The sequence below is a fragment of the Siphateles boraxobius genome, unplaced genomic scaffold (genome assembly GCF_051911475.1).
Source record: "Siphateles boraxobius isolate OS27281-9 unplaced genomic scaffold, OSU_SipBor_1 11, whole genome shotgun sequence".
Lineage (NCBI taxonomy): Eukaryota > Metazoa > Chordata > Actinopteri > Cypriniformes > Leuciscidae > Siphateles > Siphateles boraxobius.
Window position 1 is genome coordinate 12,904,373 of NW_027508711.1, and position 23,300 is coordinate 12,927,672.

At 40.6% G+C, this 23,300-nt stretch overlaps 1 protein-coding gene and 2 long non-coding RNA genes across 4 annotated transcripts in view; all 3 read left to right on the forward strand.

Annotated features, from left to right (window-relative positions):
* Positions 1-23,300, forward strand: part of LOC143703542 (uncharacterized) — a 38,220-nt gene that overhangs the window by 5,237 nt on the left and 9,683 nt on the right. The window lies entirely within an intron of this gene.
* LOC143703433 (uncharacterized) lies at positions 18,570-19,071 on the forward strand. The gene is made up of 3 exons (XR_013191040.1): positions 18,570-18,588; positions 18,687-18,804; positions 18,958-19,071. It is a non-coding gene; the product is annotated as an uncharacterized LOC143703433 (long non-coding RNA).
* On the forward strand, positions 19,125-22,157 carry LOC143703263 (uncharacterized). 2 transcript variants are annotated; one of them, XR_013190877.1, is made up of 4 exons: positions 19,125-19,287; positions 20,485-20,589; positions 21,012-21,176; positions 22,042-22,157. XR_013190877.1 is itself a non-coding variant. In XM_077197269.1 (4 exons), the coding sequence occupies exons 1-3, from the start codon at positions 19,977-19,979 to the stop codon at positions 21,161-21,163; spliced, it is 321 nt and encodes a 106-aa protein (XP_077053384.1). In that variant the 5' UTR covers positions 19,855-19,976; the 3' UTR covers positions 21,164-21,176; positions 22,042-22,157. The 2 variants fall into 2 exon arrangements, 1 of the variants encoding a protein (XP_077053384.1); XM_077197269.1 differs by lacking the exon at positions 19,125-19,287 and adding an exon at positions 19,855-20,040.

Here is a 23,300-nt window from a genome sequence, read left to right on the forward strand (position 1 = left end):
AGTTTCAGAAACGGGCGTGGTGCAGGGACTCAGTAGCGCCACCTTTTGACAAAAGTGGGAGGGTTAGTTTTATAGTTTTATCTACAATCATAAAACTCGGTACGCATATTGTTCAGATCAAGCCGGGCAACTTTCTAATTAACTGTCATTAGCTCAGACCAAGAGGAAGTCAGATATTTTGGTTTGAATATGGTCATTTTCTCTCTCTCTCTCTCTGAGACAATATGGCAAGCCGTTTTAACATTTAATCATTTTAACCTACAAGTCTCTATTTTCATGCTTCTAGTACTTCTTTTTTAGATACTAGTATCTATTCCATTAAGTACTAGTACTTATTCATTAGCGACTAGTGCTTATTCTTTAGTACTAGTGCCTATTCTTTAGATACTAGTGCTTATTCTTTAGATATTCTTTTGAATACGTATTAGTAGCTAATGAATAAGTACTGGTATCTATTTAATAGGTACTAGTATCTAATGACTTAGTACTAGTATTTATTGAATAAATACTAGTATCTATTAATAGGTACTAGTATCTAAAAGGTAATTTTCTCTCTCTCTCTCTCTGAGCCAATATGGCAAGCCGTTTTAACATTTTATCATTTTAACCTACTAGTCTCTATTTTCATGCTACTAGTACTTATTTTTTAGATACTAGTATCTATTCCATTAAGTACAAGTACTTATTCATTAGCGACTAGTGCTTATTCTGTTTAGAATATTAAAAGTGCTTATTCAATTTTTATGCTTATTTATATTTTCAGAGCATAAAATCCGAATTTTCTGCTTATTCAATATTGCACCTAAAATGGAAGTGACTTGACGTGTGTGTGTGTGTGTGTGTGTGTGTGTGTGTGTGTGTGTGTGTGTGTGTGTGTGTGTGTGTGTGTGTGAGAGAGAGATTGTGTCTGTTACAGTGACAAGAGTTTAACCCTTTAAGTCCTTGTTTTTTGGATATATATCTTTTTTTATTAAAAAAAAAGTGCATACATCCCATATCTTTTAAATGTATTGTTTGCTTTAAATTAAATTAAGATTGTATGTTTGGTAATTGAACCTAAATAAATTTAAAATTAATGTGCTATATTTCAGTTCAATATATTTGTTTTCCTTCATTTTAATCAACACTAACTTTATTCTCATCTGAATTATAAATAACTTATTTCTGTATAAAATAAAAAATCCCGAATAATCCAGACCAACCAGAGCGCACTATTTCTACAACATAATCAGTGCTGAAACTACCAGAGCCGTTCGGCAGATAGCCAGCAGATATTTTGTGTCACGTCGTGCACAATAACCCTAAAGGCACCAGGGTGGCGGTGCCACCGGCTTTTTATATATATATATATATATAAATAAATATAGCTGCGAGCAGCGATGAAGGGCCAAAGCCGGTGGTACCGCCACCCCGGTGCCTTTAGGCCGGGGTTGCGGAGCCACCGGCTTGGGCCTGTAATCGCTGCTCGCAGCTATATTTATTATTATTATTATTCTAACGACTATTCGGGCACTTTTGGGGCTCTTAACGTGCAGGAAAACTCTTGAAACTTTGCACACAGGTCAGAACCCGCGGCCATCAGGGTCGGGCTGAAGATGGTACCCGGGCGTGGCAGGGGGGCTCGACAGCGCCCCCTGGAACGGGGTCCGAAAACTTGGTCCATAAATCAAACACGCTTGCATGTAATAATATGAAACTCGGTACACATATAGATCTCATCGGTTCATATATACTTCATGCTCTTACTTTTTACCCCAGCCCAACAGGAAGTCGGCTATTTAGGGTTGTTTGTAAAACGCATGCAATGGAATTTAAAGTACTTCTCATAGAGAATTCAAAGAAATGCCACGAAACTCGGTCAGCATGAATTCAAGACATTGAGGATGAAAAATTGCCAGGGGATTTTTGATATCTCGAACGGTTTGGCCGTGGCGAGGAAACGAATTTATGGCGAGAAACGTGAAACAGGAAGTGTGTTATAACTTCAGCATACATTAGCTGATCTTAATGAAACTTCAGCAGTGTGTTCGTTGTAAGAGGCCGATCACATGGATGTGGCTATTGTGAGTCAAAGTTATAGCGCCACCAACTGGCAGCAGGAAGTGTGTCACTTTCAAAATGCTTTGAAATCACCCTCTTATTTTTAACATTTTATCATTTTAACCTACTAGTCTCTATTTTCATGCTACTAGTACTTATTTTTTAGATACTAGTATCTATTCCATTAAGTGCTAGTACTTATTCATTAGCGACTAGTGCTTATTCTGTTTAGAATATTAAAAGTGCTTATTCAATTTTTATGCTTATTTATATTTTCAGAGCAGAAAATCCGAATTTTCTGCTTATTCAATATTGCATCTAAAATGGACGTTCTACCAGAAAGACTCGGGAGATTAATTGAAAAGCTGTATACATTTATTGACAGCTCAGCAAGCATAAATTTATAAGTTCTTTGGCGTAGGCCCCGTCCTTAGCGAGCAAAGCGAGGTTAGCCGAAACTGCATGTCCCGCCTGAGATGAAGGCGGGGGCGCAGCCGACCCCCTGGAGGTAAGGAAGGGACCATCCTGGTGGTGGTGATGGGGAGGATGGAGGGGAAGGTACCATCTTGGTGGTGGTTGGGGAGGATGGAGGTGAATGGCAGCGTCAGCATCTGCGAACTCAGACAAGTGTAAGTACCAATCTTTTATACTGTGACTGTTAACACCTGATTGGATAGGAATGAGGTAATGTATGACGTGCTGATTGAGTCTTCCTGACAGAACTTAAGCTAAAGCTTTCATTTCTACCAGAAAGACTCGGGAGATTAATTGAAAAGCTGTATACATTTATTGACAGCTCAGCAAGCATAAATTTATAAGTTCTTTGGCGTAGGCCCCGTCCTTAGCGAGCAAAGCGAGGTTAGCCGAATCTGCATGTCCCGCCTGAGATGAAGGCGGGGGCGCAGCCGACCCCCAAAGAGAAGTGGAAGAATAATTCCACGAGGACGGAGCCCACCCCCAAAGAACTGTAAATAAATATACCCACCAGTCGTGGATCCTGCGGTTCCTGAAACGAGAAAGAAGAATACAGATAAGATGATGAATATTTATTTACGAAATTATTTATTTATATATTTATATAGAACCGGGCCCAATGGACCATCACGCAAGACCACATAAACACGGGGTCAGCTTGACCACAGGCCATGATAGACCACATAAACACGAGGTCAGCTTGACCACAGGCCATGATAGACCACATAAACGCGAGGTCAGCTTGACTGCAGGCCATGATAGACCACATAAACGCGAGGTCAGCTTGACCACAGGCAATGATAGACCACATAAACACGAGGTCAGCTTGACCACAGGCCATGATAGACCACATAAACACAAGATCAGCTTGACCGCAGGCCGTGATAGACCACATAAACACAAGGTCAGCTTGAGCACAGGCCGTGATAGACCACATAAACACAAGGTCAGCTTGACCACAGGCCATGATAGACCACATAAACACGAGGTCAGCTTGACCACAGGCCATGATAGACCACATAAACACAAGGTCAGCTTGACCACAGGCCATGATAGACCACATAAACACAAGGTCAGCTTGACCACAGGCCATGATAGACCACATAAACACAAGGTCAGCTTGACCACAGGCCATGATAGACCACATAAACACGAGGTCAGCTTGACCGCGGGCCCTGGTAGCCACATGTACGACGGGCTTCAATAGCCCACACATAATGAGTTAATCATAGACACAGCCATAAGGCTACACAAAACCAAGACCTCTAGAGATCACTGGGCCGCGATGGACCTTGGGGGACAAGGCCACGGTAGGCCACACGGCCATGGGAGACCACAGAGACGAGACCGCTTAGGAGCCACACCGGCCGCTAATGCCACATGAAGACAAACCTAAAAGACAGAGCTGCTAAGCCACACAGAAGGTCGCGATGGACCACGGACCACGGATGGCCACATATAGGACAGGCTTTAATATGCCACACATAACGAGCTAATCGTAGACACGGCCATAGAGCCACATAAAACCAGGACCCCTAGAGGTCACTAGGCCACGATGGACCTTAGAGGACAAGGCCACGGTAGGCCACACGGCCATGGGAGACCACAGAGACGAGACCGCTTAGGAGCCACACCGGCCGCTAATGCCACATGAAGACAAACCTATAAGACAGAGCTGCTAAGCCACAAAGAAGGTCGCGATGGACCACAGACCACGGATGGCCACATATAGGACAGGCTTCAATATGCCACACATAACGAGCTAATCGTAGACACGGCCATAGAGCCACATAAAACCAGGACCCCTAGAGGTCACTAGGCCACGATGGACCTTAGAGGACAAGGCCACGATAGGCCACACGGCCATGGGAGACCACAGAGACGAGACCGCTTAGGAGCCACACCGGCCGCTAATGCCACATGAAAGACAATATTCACGAAACAAGGCCACTAGACCAGACAGACCACACAGCGATGGACCGTAAGGACAAAGCTATGATAGCCTGCACGGACCACAGCTAAACTAGTGGCCGAGGAGGATCACATAAAGACAGAAGACGGGCGGAGACACCGCGGGACAAAACACAAACGCAGACGAGTACAGAGGGGCGTTATCAGATAATGCAAATTGAACTGCGCTCGAGTGGATAACATAGTACCACCACCACCAGTAGTTGCGAGAGGATTTACCTGGATTATTAATGGAGAGCTTGCTGGGCTTCGATGATAATTTTTGAATCAGTTCTTATGTATTCTGTTATATTTGTCCCAAACAAACAGATGAACTAGAGGAAATGACTAGCAGTTTGAGCACCATGTTCTCTAGTACACTAGATATTGTTGCACCAATTAGATTAAAAAAGGTTAGAGAGAAAACTAAAGCACCATGGTACAACAGTGCTACGCATGCAATCAAGAGAGAAACTCGTAACTTAGAGCGTAAATGGAAACAAACTAATTTAGAGGTCTTTAGAATCGCGTGGAAAGACAGTATGTCACGTTATAAAAAGGCTCTAAAAGCAGCCAGGGCTGAGCATCTCCGCAAACTAATAGAAAATAACCAAAATAATCCAAGGTTTTTATTCAACACCGTGGCTAGACTAACAAATAAACAAACATCACCAGAGCAAAATATTCCATTACAATATAGTAGTAATGATTTTATGAATTACTTCAATGAGAAAATAGAAAGCATCCGAAACACAATTGTAAATATACAATCCTCTATGATGTCTTATGATTCAGCCTCAATTATGGCCCCTCTAGAACAACTACACCGCTTTACAACTATAGGACAGGAAGAGCTAAATAAACTTATCATTGCATCTAAACCAACAACATGTTTATTAGATCCAATACCCACTAAACTACTGAAAGAAGTGTTACCTGTAGTCGAAGAGCCTCTTCTTAATATTATTAACTCGTCTTTATTTTTAGGTCATGTTCCAAAAATATTCAAGCTGGCAGTAATAAAACCTCTCATTAAGAAACCGCAATTAGATCCAAATAACTTAGCAAATTACAGACCCATCTCAAATCTTCCATTTATGTCTAAAATACTAGAAAAAATTGTGTCCGCTCAATTGTGCTCTTTCTTACAAGAAAATGATATCTATGAAAAATTCCAGTCGGGATTCAGACCGCATCATAGCACAGAAACTGCGCTAGTTAAAATTACAAATGATTTACTTTTAGCTTCTGACCAAGGCTGTATCTCAATACTAGTTCTACTCGATCTTAGTGCTGCGTTCGACACTATAGATCATAAAATACTCTTGGATCGACTACAAAACTACACTGGTGTTCAGGGACAGGCATTAAGCTGGTTTAGATCGTACTTATCAGACCGTTACCATTTTGTCTGTTTAAATGGGGAAAAATCAAAGATAACGTCAGTAGACTATGGAGTGCCGCAAGGATCGGTGTTAGGCCCTCTGCTATTCTCAATATATATGCTGCCACTTGGTAATATTATAAGAAAACATGGAATTAATTTCCACTGTTATGCTGATGACACTCAATTATATATCTCATCACGACCAGATGAAAACACTAACTTATCTAAATTGACAGAGTGTCTAAATGATATAAAATGCTGGATGACGTGTAATTTCCTGCTATTAAATTCAGATAAAACGGAGGTACTACTTATTGGTCCAAAAAACTACCCTCAAAATCCCTTACAATACAACTTTAATTTAGAAGGATGTCCTGTTACTTTATCCACTACAGTAAAAGACCTGGGTGTTATACTAGACCGCAACTTGACTTTCGAAAATCACATTTCATATATTACAAGAACAGCCTTTTTCCACCTTAGAAACATTGCTAAGCTACGCAACATGCTATCTGTTTCTGATGCAGAAAAGTTAGTTCATGCATTCATGACCTCGAGACTAGATTACTGTAATGCTTTATTAGCTGGCTGTCCTGCATCCTCAATCAACAAGCTACAGTTAGTGCAAAATGCAGCTGCTAGAGTTCTTACTAGATCAATGAAATATGATCATATAACACCTATTTTATCATCTCTACACTGGTTACCTATTAAGTTACGTATCAATTACAAAGTATTCCTACTGACCTATAAAGCCCTAAATGGTTTAGCTCCTGTGTATTTAACAGACCTTCTATCGCCATACAATCCATCGCGCTCTTTAAGATCACTAAATTCGAGGCTTCTGGTCATTCCTAGGATATCTAAGTCCACTAAAGGAGGGAGGGCGTTCTCGCATTTAGCTCCTAAACTCTGGAATAGCCTTCCTGATATTGTACGAGACTCAGACTCGCTGTCCCAGTTTAAAACTAGATTAAAGACGCATCTCTTTAACCAAGCATTCACTTAATGCTTAACCTTTGATACTACTGCTGAATCAGTTCGAATGCATTAACATTATGAACATCAGCTATGCTAATTATTTCCCATCTGCCTTTCTGCTGTTATCTCGGGACGCTAGTCCCGAGGTAAATAGCGTTCGTCAGCTCCAGTTTGTATCCAGCCTCTCACGGAGACTTCAGATGCCCCAACGCCTGTGAAGAGACGACTCGACGCCTGTGAAGAGACGACTCAAAGCCGGCGATATGTTATGCCATAAATTAATACTTGATTAACTTACTGTATTTTTCTATGTACATTTCCGAAATGCAATTTCTGTAAAGCTGCTTTGAGACAATGTGTATTGTGAAAAGCGCTATACAAATAAATTTGAATTGAATTGAATTGAATTGAATGTAGGATTCGAAAGCTGAGGAAGACCATCTTCCCATTATTTTGATGGCTGATGTAGACACACCTCGTTCGGCTGCTGTGGTGGCTGCCCCGATCCGGAAGGAATGACCGGTATAAAGGGAGGGGGGTAAACAGCAGCTTTGTGGGCAGAACTAAATGAGTCCTAACCAGGCTTTAGAGAGAGGTGCTCCAGTAGTTAGGATAAATAGATTTTTTTTTTTTTTTTTTCGTAGATGAGAATCACCATTTTAGAAAATGTTAATGTCATACCTGAGCCTTGAGAGTCATTCTTAGAGTTCTTAAGAAGAGTAAAGAAATTAGGCGAGAAACCGAATCAGAAAAGGCCATGGGTAATGTCTGAGTGAATCCCCTGGATGCATGAGTCATGAACACTGTAACCGACCCCGTTACAATCTGAATATAACAATAGGAAAAGAGACTGTTGCGGACGGGAGGTAATAAAAGGTTGGTTGGATGGATTTGCTTTCCTAACTTTCTTAAGTGTGTAATGTTGCCATTTAAGCATAACCAACATATGCAAAGTTACAACACTCAAAGTTCGAGCAATGGGAGAATTTCATTTAGAAATTCCTTTTAAGTACTACAACAGCGCTGAGAGGAACCACGCAACATTCCTCCTAGGTTAGTGCATCACAACCCTAATTTTACATGAACCCTGCCCATGGAGCATGATTTATAGAATATCGAGACGGAATAGCTAAAAATAGCTAGTGACTAGAAAATAGCTACGCATAAGCTGCATTTGTCAACTAACCATTCGGAATGTTGCTAACCATTCGGAATGTTGCTAACCATGCGGAATGTTGCTAACCATTCGGAATGTTGCTAACCATTCGGAATGTTGCTACATGTTGACGCCTCTTGAGTCTCTCCATCTGACTTCGGTTTGAACATGAAGCTAATAGTTTTGAAATTTTTCTGTGATAGGTAATCGAAACTTTGAACAAGCTGTTGAATTCCGCCCCGTGTCGGGAGCAGCAGCCAAACTGCATCCAAAGGGACAGACAAAAACTATGCGCTTTACTTACCCTCGAATGACAATTCCAGCATGTTATACGAAAACATACGTGGGGGATTCCGAGCCAACCTTTCACACGCCCTAGGGGCACCGGAGACCAATCACGCATTGGTTTCGTATTTGTTGATGACGAAGGAACAACCGGCCGTGATCAGAATGGAAATAGAAGAATCTGAAAAGAAAAGCGAACATTATAAGCAAATAAAGGCAGAATACGTTTCTTAGGAGTAGGGAGCCAAGTCTTCGGTGATATACGGTCTAGCTGGATTGAGCAGAGAGAGTAATTTGAACTCTGTTAGAGGGCAGGGTGATGAATATGGGTTGCTAAAGGGCAAAGGTTGTCTGAAGCCTGAAGACTAAAGCACGAATGCCCGTAGCTGATGAATTGGAGGGCCAGAATGTGAACGACCTTAATCATCCAATTAGAGACTTTGTTAGACCAAGCTTGTTTGGACATACAACGTATATGTTTTGCAATCTCTTCGAACCCGAAAGGATGTTAACAGCCGCTATAGGGTAAATTTTTGTGAAGCGCGGATGAACGAAGCCTGAGCAGGCTTGGTAAATCTTCTAACCGCTAAATCTTAATCTTATTAATCTTAGTACGATACTTACCTGAAGTAAGGTGAGGGCATAGCGATAAGATACTACCTCAATCACACTGATATTCTAATGTTGACTTTTGAGTGTAGTATCCATTTCTCAGCTGCGCAGCATATACCTGGCATGCTCTCGAGTTGCTCTTGTAGGAAGAAAGGGTTTTTTTTTTTTTTTTTCGGCTGAGAATCTCTGGCCATGGCAACCGAGGAGTCCCTTGAATAGAAATAAATTAACATTTAAATTGTACAGATGAGTCAATATGTCACTTGAGTCTCCTTGACTGTGATTTGTTCTGGTGATTGGTTTAGATGTTATAATCTAACTTATAACTCCTGTTAATTCTAAATGGACTGCATTTATATACAGTATAATTCTACTGTGTTAAGCTTGTTTTGGCTAAGTAAATGACCTTTGACCTGAGCATCCTTAGTCTGCCTTCTCTGTACATTTAATACCAAATACATATAACGTAGATATTTCTATAACAAAAGTCATTGGATTCGTCACCAGAAAAATGCCGATTATACCGTGTTTTTGTTATTGAAGAACTTAAAACTTAAGTATTTAAAATATATTGATGATATGATACTATATATATATATATATATATATATATAATGTAAAATTGTTATAGAGAATTATCAGCACTTGATATAGAATTTCTTTCCTTTGAATTATATACTCCTGCTACATGCCCATTAAGCCCTACGTATGCTACCACCTTCTAAGCATGATTAACGTCCAATGACCAACTTGCTCTTAAGCTCAGCTTCTTTCTTTTAAGATATGGTCATTTACATGTTTTTCACATTTTACGATTTATTTATTTATTTTTAGGAAGTCTGCAATCATCTAGGTGAGAGTAGAGATCTTTGTGATTGGAAAGTGATTTGCAAAAACGTCTCCATAAATGCCGAAGCGATGACGAATTTAAGAATGGCGTAAACAAGTTGATAGGTATAGGCTACTGCTCCTTTAAGATGGAACTAAGGCGCTCTCACAATGTTGAGTGAGCAGATGAGGAGCGCGAGCTGACAATATATAGATCCCATTTAATATTTAATTTGCTCTTAAACTTGTTTAATTCTGTTCGGCAACGCAGTTGATGTATTTAGCAAACTGCCCTTGTAACGGCCACCTAGTGTTAAATAGTGTTCATGATATTAATGTTTATATGCCTTTAAGATGACTTCTATGGCGTACGTTATTGTATGCGTGCTGTTCTAATGTGAGCGCGCACGCAGAGTGAGAAGGTGAATGCTCGTGCTAAGAGGAAGATGACCGCTCTATCTCTGACTGCTGTTTTATTATAATCTGTTTATTCCACTTTGATTAGTAGCGTTTTACGGAGTGTTTTCTTTTCCCCGTTAACATCCGCTCTTTCGGCATTTATGTGAAGAGTGTGCTTAACTGAAAGAAAGCAACTATAAAAGACTCGTGGAACTACCAGTTCGTTTGCACTGTCTTTCCTATTTTTCATCTGGGCAGACATCAAACTCTGACAGACGTTACACCCTATGAGCGTGGAGTCAACGACGCTAAAAAATAAATTACCACTGAGCTGTGACAGTTACGTGAATCTGCTTGCACTTTGCTACAACAGTTCAGCGAGCTATCCGGTCCTACGAGCACCTATCTGGTGTTGAGAACCAAACCTTCTAAGCTGCGTTTCAAAGCTTCATTGTAAATTGTTGGACTTTCGCAATATCCCTGACACAAACGTGTAAAGGTGTACGCCTTACCATTGAAATTAAATGCAAACCAAAATTGTGAGTCAGGATGTACTGGAACGCTGAAGAACGCATTTGAAATGTCAACCAATGTATAACATTTAGTTCCAGCTGGAATTTGAGATAAGATCGTATACGGATTCGGGACGAACGGCGTTCTCGCGACAACTGCCTCATTAACAGCTTTTAAGTCCTGCACGAATCGATATTCAGCTGCTTCGTTGTGGTCTCTTATTTTCTTTACTGGAAAAATTGGTGTTCGAACAGGCGAGTCCGGACACTCAACAATGACTCCTTTTTCCAACAAAGAATTAAACACCGGAGTAATGCCCTCAATTGCTTCCTTTTTCAACGGATACTGCATTTTCTTTGGCCTGTAGTCAGATTTAGGCTTAATTCGAATTGGCTCACAATCAGCAATCAGACCTACATCATATTTATCTTTAGCCCATAGACAACTCGGAACTCCCTCCAACCCCTCCGGGATGACAGGGAGGTGCGATAAGGTCAGACTGCCAAAACTCATTTCCTCTTCCAACACTGTGACTGCTCGCAAACCTCTCAATGTTTTATGACATGGCTGTTTGAACCATCCGGTACTTTCGCTTTGGCAGATCAGTCTCTTTTGATCTATTATGACCCAGTCGGTCAACTCATGGCACTTGGCCATGAATGGACCCGCGTCACGCCATTCAGCCTTCACTGGTTTGGCCAGTGAAATATGAGGCTGTGCATTTTTCACGTCATAAAACATTGCCTGTTTGTCAGTCAGTTTCACATTCAAAACACACCAGTGGTTTGTCCAATAAAGATAATCTGTCTTTACATCTTCCACATCAACATAAAACCAACGCTGCGCATATTCATCATCAGGGTCAGTGCTGACATGTGAAGTACAGTGCAAATCTGCATCATTCATAAATTCAGAAGATGGCAATACTCTGTCGTGAGCCTTTGTGGTCAGACATGTGTTAGAAATTTGCCACTCATACACAAACAAAGGGTTTTCCCCTGTAGCTTCGTACAGCATTCTCATGTCAGCAGAAATCCCTTCAGCAGTACAGTGAACAGAAATACCCAGTTTACAAAGTAAATCTCGACCCAGTAAATTTACTGGACATGTTTGAGTAATCAAAAAACAATGCTCAAATTTTTTCCCATCGATTGAACACCCAAGCGGCATTGAGAATGATTCTTTGACCACATGACCCGTGGCACTTCTGGAAAAAGTTGTTTTCCCAGAACGTGAAACTGGCTGTGTCAATTCTGTTTCTTTTATTAAGGAGAATGTTGCACCAGTGTCAATTAAAAATAACAGTGTCTTGTCAAGAACGTTTACTTCTATCAAAGGTAAAGATTTATGAGCCTTATAGAAAACATTAGCAAGCCCATCTTTATTGCACAGAGCAAAGTCAGAAATTAAAGGAGAATGATACTTATCTGATGGAGAGACAGGAAACCCGTTGCTCGCACCCTCCCTCTCTCAATCCGCCTGATCTGCTTTGTAGGCTGCTTGCGGACAATTGTCACGCAAATGTCCTTTCTTTCCACAAATGAAACAAGTGTCTCGATCTGGACGTTGTTGATCTTGTGAAAAATGTCTACCTCTGCCACGACCACGTCCTCTGCCTCTTCCTCCATCACCTCTTTGGTTATAGTGGTAGTGGTTTGGTTTGGGGTTGTTGTTTTCGCTAATGTGCAGTGCTATCAGAGCTAGAGAAAGATCTTTGTCTTGCTGGGCGGTCTTGGTTGTCTGTTTCGTCTTTATCATTTCCTCATGATGTCTCGCATGCCGTCTGATTTCCGCTGTGGAAGTCAGTTGCCATCCAACACAGGTTTTCTGAATTGCTTTTGAAATTTCTTTATCCAGTCCATCCATGAACAAAGTCCTTAAATAGTCATCATATGGATCAGACCCCATAGGTCCCGCATCCGGGTCCGTCGGCGGTTGTCTCTTGTCCATACCACCATGTCGATCAAAGCACTCTTTCAGTCGTAGGAAATACGCTTCTGTAGTTTCATCTTTTCCTTGAGTACATTGACGAACTTTGTGAATGTCCAGCGTGCGTGGAAAAACTGTCTTCAAAGCTTTAACTATGTCTTCGACTTTCTTTGTGTAGTCGTTGTTGCTCGGATCGTCGTAGTTGATGTGTTTCAGACGTGAATCTTCTGGCCACTTGTCTGACAGTTTAGCCATCTGCACTGGTCCATATTTCAAAACCATCAATCTCCACAGTTCATTAAGAGTGGGTCTGAATTCTCTGCAGAAAACAGCTAAATCAGCACCCAGTTTTGCCCCACCTGTTTCGATGTTTGGCAGGTGTGCAGAAGCTTGTTTCAGGTCCTCTTGGGTCCATGGTCGCATTACCAGAACTGCTCCTTCTGGTCCTGCTACTTCAAGCATCGGTGCCTGAAGATTTAGACTTTCGTCGTCACCGTCGCTTTCACTCTTTACCTCAGTTTCTGAATCATCAGTCTGGTGTCGGTTGCGTTGACGTCGCGGGTACGGTTGCTGCCCTCGACGTCGTTTTCCCGTTGACCTGGTCGAACTTTGGCTAAGTTTTCTTGTCACATTTTCTCGTGAGTGCTAAGTTAAGTCTTTCAGGTTTGTGCTTAGCAGTTCTTCTAGCTCTTTGCTGCATCTCTTCCCCCCTTCTTCATTATATGCTGTCCCAGAGCGCGTCGTCGATATTGTCTCTGTCTCTTTCTCTGACGGAGTATATCTGGGCGGTTGACCAGCTGATGCGCTGGCTTGCTCTCCAGAGGGTACACTGGCTTGTGGTCTTCCTGCAGCAGCTCCGCTTTGACCAGGATTGAGAGCAGGTGGGCGATGAGCCGGATAACCCCCGTCTTCCACCATCATTCTCATGAATTGACCGAAAAAGGGAGAAGAAAAGTCAGAAATGTCAGAACAGTCATTTTTAAGATTCTGTAATGCTTTCTTTGATGCGTCCTGTCTTTCTTTATCAGAGTATAATGGTGCAATGGCACGACAGACTTGTCTTTGTTGTCTGCGTGTTGCCTCTTCTAACCATTTTACTATGATTTCACCACATTTATTGTACTGGTCTTTGTCTTTTTTCTTGACAATATGTGTCACCCAATTCACTTTGGTTTGAGTCAAATGTGACACACTTAAACCCCCATTAAACCCATATTGTTTTCTTAAAAATGGCACATAAGCATGATACCAAGTTCCCATTATTTTATCCATAACTTTATACGAGCCCTTAGAAAAATCAACCTGTTCCTCCTCTCTTTTCGAATTTTCATTACCCATTAGTGTTTATATTTCTTTTACTCATCAGTGTTTATATTTGCGTATTTAAATCTTTCCCCCGCGTGGTCACCCGTACTATATTCACTGTATTAATTCTTTCCCCCGCGTGGCCACCACGCACCTGCCTATATTCGTCAATATAGGACTTTCAAACTGCCTACATCCGTCGATGCAGGTCTTTCCCAAACAAGTGCCTCTGTACTGTTTGAAAATTACTATCAGGCTTATTTCAAACAGGCACCTATCTGGTGTTGAGAAATTACTATCAGGCTTATCTCAAACTCTGGCCCTTTTGGGAAAACAATTAATACATATCATTCGAGAAATTACTATCAGGCTTATTCTCAAACTCTGCTTGGAAGTTACTTTCAGGCTTATTCCAAAGCTCTGACCCTTCTAGGAAAAATATTTAATACGCAAATAATTTTCTTATTTACTACGTAAATAATTTTCTCTCACCGTCTCTTGGTGATTTCTTTTTGTTCGGGATCGCGTCCACCTAGGCCTCCCGTGGTGTCCACAATTCTCCCGTCCCTCAAAGTCGGGGGTTGGAGCCACAGACTTCTTGTCTTTGGGATGATCAGTCAATTGCTTCTTCCACGGAGGTCATCAGTTTTGCGATCCCATCCTCGTCGCCATTTGTCGTGGAAATAATTCTATTCGAAAAGTTAGGAGGAAGGAGACGAGTCGAAACCTTTGAAAAGTCAAAGTATCAAACGTTTTATTTCTTGCAAGAAAGGCAGTTCACACACAGACAGAGTCTGACATGAGAAGGGCGAAGGGCTGATCCCTTTCACCAGGTTATATACCCTAACACATCCTGAGTAGGCTGCATCTGTTTCAGAAGATTGCCTTGGTTACCTTAAAAGGAAACGTGTTTGTTCAAGATATCTTGTTGGACATAAATTTGTCTAGACAGAACAATGACATCTTCGTCAAGATTTCCTGTTGTTAGCTTCAAATTCACACCTCTTGCATATCTCTGGTTTTCACACCTTTTGCATATCTCTGGTTTGATCAAAAACTGCACACACATACATTTCACACTTGAAGCGAACAATAGGTCACTTGGAGTACACATAGTTCCTTTGCTACTTGGGTTTTTGTCACACATACATGTTCTCCCAGAAAGCTTATCTTAACTTATGCATTTCTAACAGCTTGGTTATATCATTAATAATGTCCTTTAGCGTATATGAACATCTTCCTTTAAATGCTTATGAGTACATAAATCCTCAATGTTAATAAAAGTTGCACACATCTAAAAGATAAAAGAACACATCTAAAAGTAGAAAACACATCTAAATGTAAAATTTCCATTACAACCTAAATAAATTTAAAATTAATGTGCTATATTTCAGATCAATATATTTGTTTTCCTTCATTTTAATCAACACTAACTTTATTCTCATCTGAATTATAAATTACTTATTTCTGTATAAAATAAAAAATCCCGAATAATCCAGACCAACCAGAGCGCACGATTTCTACAACATCATCAGTGCTGAAGCGGAACTACCAGAGCCGTTCGGCAGATAGCCAGCAGATATTTTGTGTCACGTCGTGCACAATAACCCTAAAGGCACCAGGGTGGCGGTGCCACCGGCTTTTTATATATATATATATATATATATATATATAAATATAGCTGCGAGCAGCGATGAAGGGCCAAAGCCGGCGGTACCGCCACCCCGGTGCCTTTAGGTAACTAAAGGCACCGGGGTTGCAGTGCCACCGGCTTGGGCCCGTAATCGCTGCTCGCAGCTATATTTATTATTATTATTCTAACGACTATTCGGGCACTTTTGGGGCTCTTAACTTGCACGAAAACTCTTGAAACTTTGCACACAGGTCAGAACCCGCGGCCATCAGGGCCGGGCTGAAGATGGTACGCGGGCCCGTAATCGCTGCTCGCAGCTATATTTATTATTATTATTCTAACGACTATTCGGGCACTTTTGGGGCTCTTAACGTGCACGAAAACTCTTGAAACTTTGCACACAGGTCAGAACCCACGGCCATCAGGGCCGGGCTGAAGATGGTACGCGGGCGTGGCAGGGGGGCTCGACAGCGCCCCCTGGAACGGGGTCCAAAAACTTGGTCCATAAATCAAACACGCTTGCATGTAATAATATGAAACTCGGTACACATATAGATCTCATCGGTTTATATATCCTTTGTACTTTTACTTTTTACCCCAGCCCAACAGGAAGTCGGCTATTATGGTTTGTTTGGAAGCGTATGCCCCTGGAATTCGATATACTCCTCCTAGAGAATTCAACCAATCGCAACGAAACTCGGTCAGCAAGATGTCAAGACATTGAGGATGAAAAATTGCCAGGGGATTTTTGATATCTCGAACGGTTTGGCCGTGGCGAGGAAACGAAATTATGGCGAATAATGGAAACAGGAAGTGTGTTTTAACTTCTTCATACATTAACTGAACTTGATGAAACTTCAGCAGTGTGTTTGTCGTAAGAGGCCGATCACATGGATGTGACTCTTGTGAGTTAAAGTTATAGCGCCACCAACTGGCAGAAGGAAGTGTGTCACTTTCAAAATGCTTTGAAATCACCCTCTTATTTTAACCCGATTTGCTTCAAACTTCACTACTATAATGTAAACACACGGCAGATGTAGACCTGTGAATGGATTCTTGATGTCTTAGATACTGTTGTCGTGGCAACGCATCAAACTTTAATATTCTTTTTTTATGCTTTTGAGACTCTTAGCATACTTGAAATTGCATGAAACTCGACAGACACATCACATTTATTAGCCAGTAGATATGTGCAAAGTTTCAGAAACGGGCGTGGTGAGGGGCTCAGTAGCGCCACCTTTTGTCAAAAGTGGGGGGATTAATTTTATCTACAGTAATAAAAATCGGTATGTGTATTGTTCTCCTCGAGCCAGACAACTTTCTAATTTACACTCAATAGCTCCAACCAACAGGAAGTCAGATATTTTGGTTTGAAAATTGTATGTATTGTCATTTTATGTATCTCTCTCTCTGAACCCAAGTCTATGATTGTGGGGAGGGGGAGGGGGGCTAGATTAACCATTTCACTGCTGTTTGGTCTGGCCTGCATTAAAAAAGAAAATAAATGTCTTACGCCTTGTATTTTTTAAATAAGTTGTATTAATAAGTAAAGGCATATAACCAGTTGAATTGTAGTGCATTGAAAATAGTTTTATATAATTAGTTTATTAATTAAATTAACTTGGTCCTTAAATTTGGTCAGAAAATGTGGTCCATAAATCAAACACACTTGCATGTAATATTATGAAACTCTGTACTCATATAGATCTCATCGGGCCAAACAACTTTAAGCCAGCCCAACAGGAAGTGGGCTATTTTGGTCTTAATGTGGATGTTTTGCAAAACCAGGCTCTACATTTTTACCCACTCCTCTTAAGTGGTTTATTCAATTCCCACCAAACTTTTTCAACATGATGAAAATACATTAAAGAAGCATAATTGTGAATATCTATTGAATATCTCTAATTGTTTTGCTATGGCGAGGGATTAAAGTCATGTAAAAAAAATAAACACTAAAAGCCTCATACCTTCTAAAAATTTAATTATACACCATTTATTTCTAGATAAATTTATACAAATATCAGAACTAAACCCATTTTATTCTTGTTTTCAATTTAAGAATAATGTACAAGTTTAAAAACAGCCAGGATGCACTATTCAGTTAAAAAATAAATATATCAAATAATACATAGGGCTATACTGCCCTCTTGTGTTCAAAATCAGGTAGGCCTGTTGTATTTAAATATAGGTAGCTGCTATGTGACTCCGAGAATTTTTTCTCACCGGTTATTTGACGTGTAACACCGCTGGGGGCTTTTATATCGCTAAGTTAAAAGTGAAAGTAAAGTAAGGACATTTATAGTGGTGGCGCTCGCAGTGCGCTCGAATGAATTTCTATGGAAGTAGAAATGAAAAAACGTTCGCTCTGTTTTGCTCGCTCGTCGCCATGGACGCGCACCGTAATGAATGCCACTGCAGTGCAGGCGCATACTTTTTAGTGTCACTTTAAAATTAGTGCAATATCGGGGGCCAATTGCTTGAATTGTGAGTTCAATAGTCTATTATTTTACACGGAAAACACAACAACAAAAGAGTACAATGACAGATTCGCTTAAATAGGCGCTTTTACATAAAATAGCCTATTCCGTCATCATCTTTTCAGTCAGCTCTTCACTCTCGTGATTAATGAAATTTGACTCCTGTTGCTGATATTTGCTGCAACTTTCGTTCTGCTCACAATTTAGTAAGCAAACACGCTTCAAATGTGTTTTTATTTTATTTTTGTGTATATATATGTGTGTATATATATAGCTTATGTTTCAAATATGAGTTAATTAACAATCGTTTGAAAGAATGATACTTTTAAACATATCACTAAACCGTCATTAGGTGTCGCCAGGCGACCGTCTTAATGAGCGAGTCATTGATTCATTTGTTCGAACGATTCGTTCGAACGGCTGAGTCATTCATGAATGAGACAGATTATGGATTGGTCATTGAGTCTTTGAGTCAACCGATTCGTTCAAAATGCTGAATCAGTTAGTAATGAGAAAACACGTTGCTGTGAGATGCTCGATGGTTCTGCTGTGATCTTTGTTTAACTATTTTCACTGCTGAAACAGAAAAAAGTCAATATTGCACTCTACAAAATGTGAGGTAAATGTATATTCTCAAACAATATGGTAAGCCCTTTACCATTTTGATGTCCTTGAACTTGATATTTTTATTTTGGACATCTGGTGTGTATGCTGTAGGTGCAGTGGGCTGGCAAAAACCAAACAGGGGCAGGCACAACGATTGGTGAAGAAGTTGAACAAGTCAACAGCTTTTTGTCCCGTGTGGCTCTAACTACAAAATACATGAGTAAGGCTAGTAAGTGGTCCTTTTTTTACAGTTCTCATGTGTTGTGCTTTGGTAGCGTTATAATTGTTAAAACAGCTTGCTTTTTGATTGTTTTCTTTCATTCATCTTACTTGGTCACTAACCACTAGTTGAAAAGCACATTTAATCATTTCATTATTACAGCACGAGTAGATATGATCACATTGCATGCCAGAGGATGGAATGAGCGAAAAAAAAGAAACCTGCACAAGTACTTGTCTACACGGTACTTGAAGGGAAGTAAAAATAAAGATTTCAACTGACTTAAGTCCACTGATAAGTTGTAAATACTTAGTATCAAATACTTTCAGTATTGCCGAAGGTTTGTGTAACCTTCCATTAATTATATTTTTGAGACCATCCAAAAGACAAAGGACGTCAAAGAGGACATTGAGGCAATAAAGAAGTGCACTCAAAGGTCTGATGAGGGACTGCAACAGTGGATCACTGATGTGAGACAGTGGGCAGTTGATAGTATTTACTTGTTGCTGTCTCCTATTGATAGAAAATTATCATACATTTAAAAATTATTAAAAAACTTTATTTTTCCTTGCTGGTCTGTGTTTTAACACCTGACCCCTTAAAGGAACACTCCACTTTTTTGGGGAATAGGCTCATTGTACAACTCCCCCAGAGTTAAACAGTTAAGTTTTACCATTTTCGTATACGTTCATCCGAACTCTAGGTCTTGCGGTACCACTTTTAGCATAGCTTAGCATAGATCATTGAATCTGATTAGACCGTTAGCATCTCTCTTAAAAAAATGACCAAAGAGTTTAGATATTTTTCTTATTTAAAACTTGACTCTTATGTAGTTACATCGTGTACTAAGTGAAAATTAAAATTTGTGATTTTCTAGGCCGATATGGCTAGGAACAAGGAACTTTGCTGCCGTACCATGTATGCAGCAGCCGCAATGATATTACGCAGCACCTGAAAATATTCCCCAGCTTGGTAAGTTGTAATATCATTGCGCCTGCTGCATACATGGTACGGCAGCAAAGTTCATTGTTCCTAGCCATATCGGCCTAGACAATCACACTTAAATTTTCACTTAGTACACAATGTAACTACAGAAAAGTCAAGTTTTAAATAGGAAAAAATTCTAAACTAAGTTTTTTTTGAGAGAGAGATGCTAACGGTCTAATTAGATTCAATGATCTATGCTAAGCTATGCTAAAAGTGGTACCGCAAGACCTGGAGATCGGCTGAACGGATTCGAAAATGGTAAAACTCAACTGTTTAACTCTGGGGGAGTTGTACAATGAGCCTATTCCCAAAAAAAAGTGGAGTGTTCCTTAAGTGACATTGATTTGCCACACCAAACAATATTAAAAAGATTAGTATGATTGAATTTGAGAATGTGTTTTAATACTTAAACTTAAGTGATGCAGCTTTCTCCCTCCTTAAAATACTTATTCTCCCTTGAAAAGTTAGCAAACTGAACAAATGTTTTAAGCTTCTTTGGCTGGACATTTGTGGATGTCCTTTATTGTTCTTACATGTATTATTACTACCTTCTTATTGAATCCTCCTTTTATCAAATTGTCAACATCCTTAGCCTGAAATATGTATGTATAAGGTGTTTTATAGAAATAGTATAATTCTTCTATTGTTGATGGCACAGAAAATGCATGATACTGATTAAAGACCTTCACAAATTATTTACAGCTCCAGATGACCTCAGAACAGATGATCCAGTGGCGTTGCAACATCTGATTGAAGGCCTATTCTTGGGCATCCAGCAGAAAAAGCGGGATCTGCATCGTGTAACCGGTAAGTATCCTCCATGCCTTCATGTTCTTGTGTAGTTCATTTTAAAATGTGATATCTATCGCTATAACTAAGTAATATAAATTTAACTTAACACTGAAAAAAGTCTATCATCTACACTGTGCATCATCACCACTACATAACCTTCCTATATTGAGTGAACAGTCCTGCCTTCCTATATGTCCAATGTTACCATCACCCAACTCCATGCATTACTTGAACATTGGCCACATTCCAGGTTATTTATTATGGTTAAATGACCAGAGGTGTTGCCAAAATATTCTACAAAACGCTGATATTATGTGAGCTTTATACCATAATTTGTAAGGCACCTTTTGGATGTCCATCAGCACAATGACCAACTTTATGAGTATCCTCCTTAAATCTCATTTTGCTGTGTTTTTTGTTGTGTTTTTATGCTGCAGACCGTAACAAACAGAGACACAAGATCCGAAGACGGATTAGAGAGGACAAGAAAAAGCTGTATAATGCCATATCCCAATACAATGATCTTCCAACCACCACAGAATCTGTAGATTCCATTGAAGACCTTCTGGCAACAGAAAGCCCCATCTGAACTTGGGATTCTGGTATGTAAAGTTTTGACATTAATGATTTTAGTGAATCCTCATTTAAACACTTCATTAAACACTTCATTAAACTCCAACTTTCAAAGGAAAGAGACCCATGTGCCTTTCATTTGTTTCAGAACATCGGAGACCGACAATAATAATTGTTTTATTTTTTAAACCTTTTTGTTTTTGCTCACTCAAACTACACTCTAGAGGAAGTGCGTAAAGGTCTGATTCCTCAAATAAAAGGAATAGTTCACCCAAAAATTAAAATCCTGTCAGTAATTACTCTCCCTCATTTTGTTCAACCCCTTAAGACCTTCATTCATCTTCGGAACACAAATTAAGGTTATTGATTAAATCTGAGAGCTGGATCACTCCTCCATAGGCTTCTAAGGGATTGAAACTTGTTCCCCGAAAAGTTATTAAAGACATCGTTAAAATAGTCCAAGTGGCTCAATCTTAAATTCATCAAACGACGAGAATACTTTTTGTGTGCAAAAAACAAAAATAATGACTTTATTTCAACTCTTCATTTCCTTCTCATTACCTTAGAAGTCTATGGAGGAGTGATCCAGCTCTCAGATTTCATCAAAAATATCTTAATTAATTTTCCGAAGATGAACGAAGGTCTTACGGGGTTGGAACAACATGAGGGTGAGTAATTACTGACAGGATTTTCATTTTTGGGTGAACTATCCCTTTAACGTGTCAAGGCGGTTCACCCCTTTTCTTTTCCCACACTGTAGACTCAACACCTATCACTTGATGCCTATATTGTTGAGACAGAGAATTGTAACATTATTGGATTTTACTCCCAAAAGGCATTAAGAGGTAGTATTGTAATATGGTGGTTAATTCAATTGGTCATTTGTCTTCATAGAACCTGACACTTCCTTAGGCATGAAGAAGAAGGTGTTTGACAAGGTGATGCAGCTGGAGAGACTGATTGAGGAAGAGGCTATACTTGTAGAAGAAATGAAACAACATTGTTCCCATTCAAGGGAACTTCGAGCTGCGTCAAACGCTGCGGGAACGCCCCTGCGTTGTGCGTCATGAAGCACGTATGGAATCAGCCCAATGGAGAGATGAAACGTCATAGGCGGGTGACGTCATCGACCAGGAAACTATAAAGCACCCCAAAAACACAAGCGCATTAGCTTCTGTGCTTTCAGTCGCGCTACATGTGAATCTGTCCCTGTGTGATATTGTCTGTCTTACATACCCTGCACCACACAAACAATTTATCCCTATATATATATATATTGAGAGATTATGGCGGACGAACAGCAGTTTAGAAAGTGTGTTCCTCCCTGCTCACGTTATTTAACGAGCGGGGATACACATGATCTTTGTGTTGTTTGTTTGGGAGTTCAGCATGCCCAGTTTGCTCTCGAGGGGGCAGACTGTGAGCATTGCGAGCGTTTGCCGTTAAGGACGCTCCGCTCCCGCCGATCGCTCTTTGAGGAGAGCGGTTCGGTGCGCGCTCCCCGCGGTTCGGGTCCCGCTTCTGCCGAGGCAGAGCGGCGGCGCTTATCGTGGGGATCGCAGATGGATCTCACAGCGGGGTTTGAGACGGGCTCTGCCTTATCTCTCCCTTCACCTGTGAGATCCAGTGCCTCAGTCCCGGGTTCGGAAGCACGCGCTGCGGTTTCTTCCGCTCGGGCTGAGGCACCAATGCTGCAGCTATCCAGTTCTGAGGAATTTGATGTTGTTAGTGTTGAGGGAGATGTGGAGGATTCGCCACCCCACACTCCTGAGAGTGATGAGCTTATGGAGGTGTTAACAAGAGCTGTTGAAAAACTTAATATTGAATGGCCAGTGACTAGACAGGAGTCTGTTTCTAAATCAAAGTTGGATGAGAGATTTTTGCCGTCACGTGTGCAGCCTCCACGCCGGTGCCTGCCGTTTTTCCATGATCTCCACACCGAGGTGTCGAAATCATGGAGAAAACCGGTGTCATATAGAGTGTTTAGTCCCCAGACTTCAACATACGCTAATATTATGGGAGCCAAGGCTCATGGTTATGGTGCTTTGCCTCGTGTGGAAGAGACGCTTGCGAGCCATCTCTCCCCCGAAGCAGCATCATCTTTTAAGGCACCGGCATTACCCACCAAGCCTTTAAGAAACACTTCGGCTTTG

Coding starts and splice junctions, on each gene's coding strand:
- LOC143703263 (XM_077197269.1), top strand. CDS start 19,977: ATGCTAAGCTATGCTAAAAGTGGTACCGCAAGACCTGGAGATCGGCTG. Junction 20,041..20,484: donor GCTGAACGGATTCGAAAATG/GTAAAACTCAAC, acceptor AATTATTTACAG/CTCCAGATGACCTCAGAACA. Junction 20,590..21,011: donor GGATCTGCATCGTGTAACCG/GTAAGTATCCTC, acceptor TTTATGCTGCAG/ACCGTAACAAACAGAGACAC.